Here is a 10,157-nt window from a genome sequence, read left to right as displayed (position 1 = left end):
GTTTGTATGTGTGTATGTTTGTCTGTGACCGCTGTTTCTCGACAACTACCGGTCCGATATACTTGAAACTTGCCAGGTATATTGCTGGGGACCCGAGGATGTGCCTTTTCAAGGTTTGAAATTAATCGGACAAGTAGTTACCGAGCTATGGCGATTTCTTTACCAAACACCGCAAGCCGTTCGCTTTGGACCAAACCATTTCATGTAAATAGAGGGGGGGGTTCTGTGGTCGTTGCGAATGGACCAAACCATTCATGTAAATAGAGGGGGGGGGGGGGTTCTGTGGTCGTTACTGCCACGTGGTTTCAAAGTTTTTTTTTGTTGTTGTTGTTTGCACGCATGTTTTTTTGCACCCACGTACGGGCACGCCCTAGGATGTTTACACACACACACCCCTACACAAATTTTTTTTTTTTTTTTTTTTTGGCAAGGAACGGGCACCCACGTACGGGCACGTCCTAGCTTATATATAGTACGGGCATGCCCTAGTCTATCTATAATTCCAGTAATCTCTGTGTGTATGTTTGTATGTTTGTATGTTTGTATGTATGTATGTATGTATGTATGTTTGTCTGTGACCGCTGTTTCTCGACAACTACCGGTCCGATATACTTTAAACTTGCCAGGTATATTGCTGGGGACCCGAGGATGTGCCTTTTCAAGGTTTCATATTAATCGGACAAGTAGTTACCGAGCTATGGCGATTTCTTTACCAAACTCCGCAAGCCGTTCGCTTTGGACCAAACCATTTCATGTAAATAGAGGGGGGGGGGGGGGGGATTGTCACCGTACTCGCAAGCCGTTCGCTTTGGACCAAACCATTTCATGTAAATAGAGGGGGGGGATTGTCACCGTACTCGCAAGCCGTTCGCTTTGGACCAAACCATTTCATGTAAATAGAGGGGGGGGATTGTCACCGTACTCGCAAGCCGTTCGCTTTGGACCAAACCATTGCATGTAAATAGAGGGGGGGGATATACTTTTAGATATATATATAGTACGGGCATGCCCTAGTCTATCTATAATTCCAGTAATCTCTGTGTGTATGTTTGTATGTTTGTATGTTTGTATGTATGTATGTATGTATGTTTGTCTGTGACCGCTGTTTCTCGACAACTACCGGTCCGATATACTTGAACCTTGCCAGGTATATTGCTGGGGACCCAAGGATGTGCCTTTTCAAGATTTCATATTAATCGGAGAAGTAGTTACCGAGCTATGGCGATTTCTTTACCAAACTCCGCAAGCCGTTCGCTTTGGACCAAACCATTTCATGTAAATAGAGGGGGGGGGATTGTCACCGTACTTGCAAGCCGTTCGCTTTGGACCAAACCATTTCATGTAAATAGAGGGGGGGGATTGTCACCGTACTCGCAAGCCGTTCGCTTTGGACCAAACCATTTCATGTAAATAGAGGGGGGGGGATTGTCACCGTACTCGCAAGCCGTTCGCTTTGGACCAAACCATTTCATGTAAATAGAGGGGGGGGGGGGATATAATTTTAGATATATATATAGTACGGGCATGCCCTAGTTCCAATAAATGGCAAATTTCAAATAAACATCCACCCTCTTCTGGAAGGGAAATATTATCACCCAATAAAGTGAACAATAGTGAATCATGTATTTCAGTAACTGGCCTTGTGCTCGTCAAGGCGATATTAAAAATCCAAGGCATATTATTAGAATAACTACAGTAATTTGAATTGTACAGACAAAACTCAATTTTCAAGCAAATAACATCACTATGCTTTATTCGTAGGTCTCCAAGTAGTTCTCAATTTCCCTTACTCTCTCACACTACGGAGACAATAGTAGGCCATTTCATGGAGTTGAGTTGGAATGCAATTTGTTTATAACAACAGTCACAGTTTCATACAAAGTATGTGGCATTGTCCTGTGATGTCTCTTGCAGTAACACACAGTTTGCAATGCTCTATGGAGTACATTTGCACTTGCAAAGTGGTGAGCAGTCCAGATTTGCTTTGCCACATTTGCAGTTAGAGCAATCTCCTTTGCAGGAGCATTTGATCAGCTCCCTGCACGATCTGGAAACCTCTGGAATTGTCACCCAAACTGGTATCCATGACTGTGATACCTTGGTCCAGGCAAAATCCTGTGGAGAATGAACCACTAGCTGTGTTTGTGTGCTGGTCGTCCAGATTCCTGCTTGATACACTGCGCGTTGGACATGTTGGAGTAGCACATCCTTGGTGGGTGGCAGTTTGTCCATTGCTCGATTCTTCTGGCAGAAGAGTTCCCTTCTTGTCTCGTTGACAGAGCTCAAAGGACTGGTTTTGTCATACAGGATAACAGTCAGTCTCTCTAGCTTCTGGAAAGGTTCATCATCGAAATCCAGCAGCTGGAAGGGATGACCAGCCAGATACACAAATGTCTCATGCAATGGCAGCTCCACTGGTGAGTTTTTCTGTCTCTAGAAGTGGCAGTGCATGCCCTACCCAGCTGTGTTCCTGTGCTCTGGCCTCATCTAAGCAGATCTCGACTGGAACTACGTCACACTCTAGCACCTCGACAGGAGCGGTCTTCAAAGCTATGGCTGGGACAGAGGCGTAGCTGTCAAGAAGAGAGTGCTTTTCATTTCCAGAAGGTGGTATTGTAATAGGTGGTCTGCTCACACCAGGTTCGGTCTTAGTAGGCCACTGGAAAAGGCTGCTTTCAGTCCCGTGGAATGAGGTTAGGGAAGTGGTTGAGCTGGGGTTGTGGTCTAGGTTGTACAGGGCGCCAACAGTGAACAACTCTTTCCGGAGACAAGCAGGAGACACGACTCCATCTTCTGCAAAGCGTTCACAGGTAGAAGTGGCGATCCAGTCCTCAATTTCCATAATCCTGTCATAAGAAATGCTGATGCCCATCTGGTATAACTGCTGGATGAGTTTCTTGCTTCTGCTCAGTGCATACACATTGATGTCAATGTAGATGGGGAGGGGTGACTCATGCTCCAGAGTGTGTCTGGTATTCACAGCAGTATGAGATGTTTTTTTTCTTTGTGTTGTAAACGATGCACTGGCCGATGGTTAGGCAAGCCTGCGAGTCACGCTTGTCTTGATCTTTCAAGTTGGAACCATTCAAGATCATGGAGACAAGAGACTTGAGGCTTGAGGGCAGTGAGTCTTCTTGGCATTCTGCAGGGAAGCAACCAGTGAATTTGAAGCCTTGATGGCTGAAGATGTCTTTTCTGACTATCGTAGCAGCTTTGGCCAGGATAACAGCATCTTCTGAGAAGTCTCGATTCTTCAGAGCTTCCTTCAACATATTTCTCATGCCTTCCTTGAAAATGAGAACCGTGTTTCTCCCATCATACTGTTCTTGTGCCTCTGGGAAGCGTTCTAGCAAATGACCCTTCAGTCTGGTCTTGTTGACTAGTTTCTTGATGCCCAGTTCCTCAAGACGATTCACATACAGAGAGTGGATCTCGGACAGCTTGAAGAGGAGAGTTCCAGAGTCCACAGATTTCTCAATGTAGCTGGTCAGTTCTACAAATGCCCGAGACTCGTTCATTTTCTCATCTGTGTTTTCAGGTGTTTGGCTTGCCTTGCGAGTGAGACTACGGTAGCGATTTCTCAGCTTGACCAGACATGCCAGATGGTATTTTGCCTCCATTGCAATTAGATCTCCTCCAACTATTCTCGTCATAAGTTGGGCGTCGTTTAGCTCTGTGATCATGTCCCGGATATGTTTGTCGGCATCAAATGTTGAAACTTCATGGAGAACATTTTCCTCTTCGCCTTTCTCGCAGAAGAAACACTTTTGAACGTTCAGTGCTTTGCGCTTACTGTGCCTTTTCTGTTCATCATCAGGGTTGTGCTCTCTCTTCGTCTTTGCCTTTGCCTTTGCCAACTTAGAATTGTTGAATTTTAAATGGCAAGATTTGTGCCAGGAAGCAGAACAAGAAGCAAAATTGTCAACAGTTTCATCACTCCCAAAATAGAGTTCAGCTGGAAGAGCATCAATGGCCGGGAACTGTTCTATGTTGGTCAGGAATGATGTGTAGGCATCTGTTTTGTCACCACTTGTCCCAGGGCTCTGCAAGGGACACTTCAAGGGTTCAGCAGTGTCCCGCTCGCAAATCACGCAGTGATCCCAGTTTAGCTCCATGTTGAGTCACACACTGAAAAGATACAAGCATATTGGAATATTAAGAACCCAGTTTCTGTGTATAGTTCCATAAATACTTTGCTGGAACTCGTTGTAGTATTGACTGGTAGTATTGCAATATTCAAAATCCTATTCAGTGTGTTCAGTGGCCTAAAAAACCAACATTTTGCAACCAATCTGGTCTTCTTATAACTACCAGGACTCGAGAAAAGCTATATTTTGTCATGGATGTCGGCCATCTTGAATTTTGGTGTTTTACATGAAATTTTTTTTTTAACTCCGGAGGGCTCCTTGGCTAACATTAATTAATAGGCCCTAAGGGAGCCTCATGCCAAATATTGTGCTTTTATCCACCCGGTAATGGTAATCTTTAAATATAGCACTAAGCCACCTGACTATGATAGAACGTGTGAAGACCAATGAAAATTTGGTACAACCGACCAATGGGTCCACTAGTATTTCAAAAAGTTGTGGACAGATTATGACAAAACTAGGTGGGTGAGTTGGGTAAGTGACAAGAAGAAGCAGATTCGGTTTTGGTTCAGGTTCGGATCCAGATCTGACCTGTTAATGAATACAAAAAATACAAGCTGTTCATCCTGGTGGAGGTATGCTTTCTACAGAGTGTCGTTCTAGTTATTTCCATGATTATTCACTTTAATGTTGCACTAATGCATGATTTAACCAACTCGTCAATTGTTTTGATTAAACAATGTTGATGTTAGTCAGTCTACAACTATGGTTAGCTTTAACATGTTATTGTCTAGTAAAGTATTACGATCTAACCCCTCGTTATTGTATGACATTATGTACTCTACTATGACATTATGTACTACTCGTTGTGTTTGCTTGATCACGTAGTACACGTGTGGGTTGAAGGTCATGTGGCCTGGCTCGCGGATGTGGAGACACCGCCATGTTGCCTGAAATACACGAGTCGTGTCAACTCGGGTTCCGTGTGTTTGTGTAGTTTATTCGGCGATATACAACACTACTCACTTATGAAAGGAAATTCCACTGTTTTTCCTCCTTCAGTTGGTACAACCGTAGCAAGCGCAGCTTTCCAGCATCTTTCAAGTACTTCAGATTGGTTTCAGATGCAATTTTGCCCGGAACTATGATGGTGGGCAAGCTTTCTAATAGCCATGATGTAATCTATCTACGCCCTCTAGTGGTTGAAATGTAACTTTACGTGTATACGCGAATCGCACTATTTGCCGTTTAATTATTTTCTTCTTTGGATATTTCCGCAATTGTAGCCATGGTCAAAACTCAAAAGATGTTGTAACTTCAATTGCATGAACAACAAAACATAAAAATCAGAACTTTTGTTTTATTTGATACCAAGTTAAGCTACTGAGCCAGAGAGAATACTCTTAATGCTAAAATCTGTTAATGGTGGCATGTCAGAGGGAAGAATTCTGTGGAAGGCGTAAGTCGGATTACACATTCGTTCATTCAGCACATTTACTATCGGGTTAGTGCTGTCATCCTTTATTTTAGTTTGTCATGTAAAATAGAAACGAAAGAAAATTAAAAAAGTTAAACTGTCAATATGGCCACTAATTTTAAGATTGGGATTGTAATGTTGTGATTGTTCCACCAACATGACTAGACTTTTAACATGTGACCTGGGCTTATGGCTAAATTTAACATGTGATATGGGCTTTTGGCTAAATTTAACATGTGATATGGGCTTATGGCTAAATTAAACATGTGATCTGGGCTTATGGCTATATTAAACATGTGTTCTGGCTTATGGCTAAATTTAACATGTGATATGGGCTTATGGCTAAATTTAACATGTGATATGGGCTTATGGCTAAATTAAACATGTGATCAGGGCTTATGGCTACATTTAACATGTGACCTGGCTTATGGCTAAATTTAACATGTGAAATGGGCTTATGGCTAAAATATATATATATATATATTTTTTGTATACAAGATCGAGGCTCGGGTAAGAGCTAACATTAATCACAAAAAGACAAACTGACACATAAAACATAAGATAAAGGGAGCGGGAGACAAGATGGGGAGAGAGAGAGGGAAGCACACAAGTACAACATTTGAGACCAGGGACATCGGGAGATCTGTGGGAGGGAGAGGGCTTGGGGGGGCACGGGAAGGGGATAGGGGTGCTGGGAGGGGTATAAAACACATGGACACTGCTAGGACTTCCTGGAAAGAAGACGGAATTTCAAAAAAGTGGATCTGGGGTGAATTAACGGGGGTAGAAAAGATCAAGGTTTTGGATGGGAGAAGACAAGAGATGGTGGTGAACAGCTGTTTTGAAGACCTGGAGGGAGGAATGGGATTGAATAGAGTGAGGGAGTTTGTTCCAGAGGCAGGAGAAAAGAGGAATGAAAGAGGCGCAGTGGGCGCGGTGCACGAGCAATGGGTGCGTGGTGCTTGGCAACCGCTGGCGTTTTTTAGCCGGCAGCTTCGCCCGCACGAACGCCGGTACAGCACCTTCGACCGCGAGCTTCTCGGGCTCCACCTGGCGGTCCGACACTTCCGCCACCTGCTGGAGGGCCGCCCGTTCACGGCCTTCATTGACCACAAGCCCCTTGTGTTCGCAATGGCCAAGGTCGCCGAGCCATGGTCGGCACGGCAGCAGCGCCACCTCTCTGCCGTGTCCGAGTACACGACGGACATCCGTCACGTGGCGGGTAAGGACAACCCGATGGCGGATTGCCTTTCCCGGTCCGTCATGCACGCGGTCCACCTCGGGGTCGACTATGCCCGATGGCGGAGGCCCAGACCGCCGACCCCGGCATCCAGGCCTTGCGGACCGCCGTCACGGGCCTCCGCGTCACCGAGGTGCCATTCGACGCCGCGGGCACGGCCCTCCTATGCGACATCTCCCTCGGCCGGCCTCGCCCCATCGTGCCCGCTGGCTGGCAGCGCCCAGTGTTCGACGCCATCCACGGCCTGTCCCAACCTGGCGCGAAGGCATCCCAGAAGCTCGCCGGGGCGAAGTTCGTCTGGCATGGCCTCAGGAAGGACGTCTGCGACTGGGCCAGGACGTGCCTCGCGTGCCAGCGCGCAAAGGTCCACCGCCACACCCAGGCACCGTTGGCCCCGTTTACGGTGCCCGAGTGGCGGTTCGACCACGTGCACGTTGACTTGGTGGGACCTCTGCCCCCCTCGCGAGGGTTCACCCACCTCCTCACCATGGTCGACCGCACCACGCGGTGGCCGGAGGCCGTCCCATTGGCGGCGACGTCTGCGGCTGAGGTGGCGCAAGCCTTTATCGCCACTTGGGTTGCCTGGTTTGGTGCCCCCTCATACATCTCGTCCGACCGCGGCCCCCAGTTCACCTCGGAGCTCTGGGCCGTGGTGGCGCAAGGACTCGGGGTGAAGCTACACCACACCACAGCCTACCACCCCCAGGCCAATGGCCTGTGCGAGCGCTTTCATCGCTCCATGAAGGCCGCGCTCCGGGCCAGCCTCCGCGACGGCGGCTGGGTCGACAGGCTCCCTTGGGTCCTGCTGGGCCTCAGGACGGCGCCCAAGGATGACCTGCGCGCGTCCTCGGCGGAGCTGGTCTTCGGGCAACCACTGCGGGTACCGGGTGAATTTATCCCCGACTCCACGGCTCCTTGGTCCGCGGCGCAACAGCTCTCGGCCCTTCGGGAGATTGCCCGGAGGTTCGCCCCGGTGCCAACGGCACACCACGGTTGCCCGCCTTCCCACGTCGCCCCGGAGCTTCGCATGGCAAAGTACGTGTTCATCCGGCACGACGCCCACCGGGCACCGCTACGGCCCCCGTACGACGGGCCCTTCCGCGTGCTGGAGACCGGTGACAAGTTTTTCACCGTCGACATCGGCGGTACCCCGGATCGCATTTCCGTGGATCGCCTCAAGCCGGCCCACCTCGATCCAGACCACCCCCCGCCGGCAGTGCTGCCTCCGCGTCGAGGCCGCCCCCCGGCGGTCGGACCCCCGGCACCACCGCCAGCAGCTCTGCCTCCTCGTCAAGGCCACCCCCCGGCGGTCGGACCCCCCGCACCCCTCAGCCCCGCCGGCCCGCTGCCCCCCAGCCCTGCACCACACTTCAATGGCTAAATTTAACAGAAGCCATACCAAGACAAGGCCAAGGCCAAGCCTAACTGTTTTTTAGTCCGAGAATCTGACGGACTTTGGGGAGTCTATTTCTAATCTGACATGTGTTACTCTCCCCACCATCACTTAGATGTAAATTTACATGAAACTTTATTTCGGCTAACTTGAGTAACAAGACACTTAACATTTTACATGAATCAGCCGAATGCTGGTCGGGACAACAATCAAGCCCGATTAATTGCAGTTTCACTCAATATCTGGCCAATGCTTTCCGTATACTGAGAGGGCATTGCAAACAGTTGGATGAACTAAATGTAGCAATTAATTCAACCAAAATAAGCAAGAGATGAGCAAGTACGTTTCCGAAAGCGAGAGTCGTTGTGCACAAGGGAACGACGATAATACGTGTGATCATGCGTGAAATGGCTTTCGTTTTCCCCTTTGCCAATATGGCGGTCGCGTATCCAAGCAAAATCACGTGACTGTGACGTCACGCCGATCCCTCGAATACCGTGTAAGCTGTGCAGCAAGCTCCACGAGCAAGTCGTTGCACGCTCCCTGAGCCGGCCTTCTGTCCACCCAGGGCTTTACACAATTCCTGGAGTTCATTTGATCACATCTGCTGGCAAACGTTCTACCTTGAACTAAATGCATGGATTTGAAACTTTTTCATCACCGAACTGGTCTTCTCGATCTCGACTGCCTTTAATTTCCATATGCCCAACGAACATGTTCCTCAGTACCGAGGACCGAGATGCTTGGTGAGATTGTTGATATAATGTGACTCGCATGTAATTTGTGATAACGTCTTCCTCAATAATTTGTAACAAGCGTTACGCCTAGGTCCCCCGTCGGTGATGTGATGCGAGTTGACAAAGTGGAAGACGCAAGGCGGCCATCTTGGATTTTGACGTGGCGACCCAATTTTCAATAGCGTTCTTCCTTATGCCGAGATACACCCACACACCAGATTAGAAGTTGGTACTTCGCTTATTTTTCAAGATATTCAGCTCACAAGGTTCAGACATACATGGCTTCAGACATACATGGCGGCGGCCATCTTGGATTTTGACGTGGGTTGCACCCACACACCAAATTCGAATGCGGTCCTTCGCTTACGCACGCACGCATGCCCGCACGCATGCACGCACGCCGGCACGCACGCACGCACGCACGCACGGACGGACGGACGGACGGACGGACCACACGGACGGAGGGGAAAACCATAGTCCCCCTTTCGCTCCGCGGTGCGACGGGGGACAATTACCTCCACCACCAAAGGTGGATGGAGGTTATGTTTTCACCCCTGTCTGTCTGTCTGTTTGTTTGTCCGTTTGTTTGTCCGTTTATCTGTCCGTTTGTGAACAAAATATCTCAAAAAGTTGTGGACGGATTTGGACGACATTTGGCAGAGAGGTAGCGTATGTGACGAGGACGAAATGATTCGATTTTGGTGAAGATCCGGATTCGGATCCAGCTGCAAGAATTTTTAAAGTGATTCTTCACCATTGGGAGATCGGGCCAAAAACGATACATCGCGGGATATCTCAAAAAGTTATGGATGGATTTGGACGAAACTTGGTGTAGAGATCGAATATGTGACAAGGACGAATAGATTCAATTTTGGTGATGATCCGGATTCGCATCCGGCTAGTATAAATTTTTTAAGTGATTCTTCACCATTGAGTGATATGGCCAACCAGGGGTGCGGGGGAAGGGGAGAGTGGGGGAGGGGGGGGGGGGGGGTGGGGTATGCTCTCCACTGAGTGCCGTTCTAATTTGTAATAACTTTGTCATATGTAATTTGTAATAAATTCCTCACATGTAATTTGTAATAACTTCTTTCTCAATAATTTGTAATAACTTTGTCATATGTAATTTGGAATAGCTTCCTCGCCTGAAATTTGTAATAACCTCCTCATATGTAATTTGTAATAACTCCCTCATATGTAATTTGTAATAACATCCTCATAT

General features: G+C 48.0%; 1 protein-coding gene across 1 annotated transcript; it reads right to left on the bottom strand.

Annotated features, from left to right (window-relative positions):
• Positions 1-1,736: 1,736 nt before the first annotated feature.
• LOC144889802 (uncharacterized) lies at positions 1,737-7,205 on the bottom strand. Its single transcript, XM_078771000.1, has 2 exons — positions 6,588-7,205; positions 1,737-4,128 (listed from the first exon to the last, which is right to left on the bottom strand). The coding sequence occupies exon 2, from the start codon at positions 4,113-4,115 to the stop codon at positions 2,952-2,954; it is 1,164 nt and encodes a 387-aa protein (XP_078627126.1). The 5' UTR covers positions 4,116-4,128; positions 6,588-7,205; the 3' UTR covers positions 1,737-2,951.
• Between the last annotated feature and the right edge of the window lie 2,952 nt (positions 7,206-10,157).

This window comes from Myxine glutinosa, chromosome 1 (genome assembly GCF_964187855.1).
Source record: "Myxine glutinosa chromosome 1, kmMyxGlut1.1, whole genome shotgun sequence".
NCBI classification, from domain to species: Eukaryota; Metazoa; Chordata; class Myxini; order Myxiniformes; family Myxinidae; genus Myxine; species Myxine glutinosa.
The sequence above is the reverse complement of the archived record's forward strand: the minus strand, read 5'-3'. Positions and strand labels throughout refer to the sequence as shown.

Bases quoted from the DNA above. Each gene is read 5' to 3' on its own strand.
- LOC144889802 (XM_078771000.1), bottom strand. From the start codon at position 4,115: ATGGAGCTAAACTGGGATCACTGCGTGATTTGCGAGCGGGACACTGCT.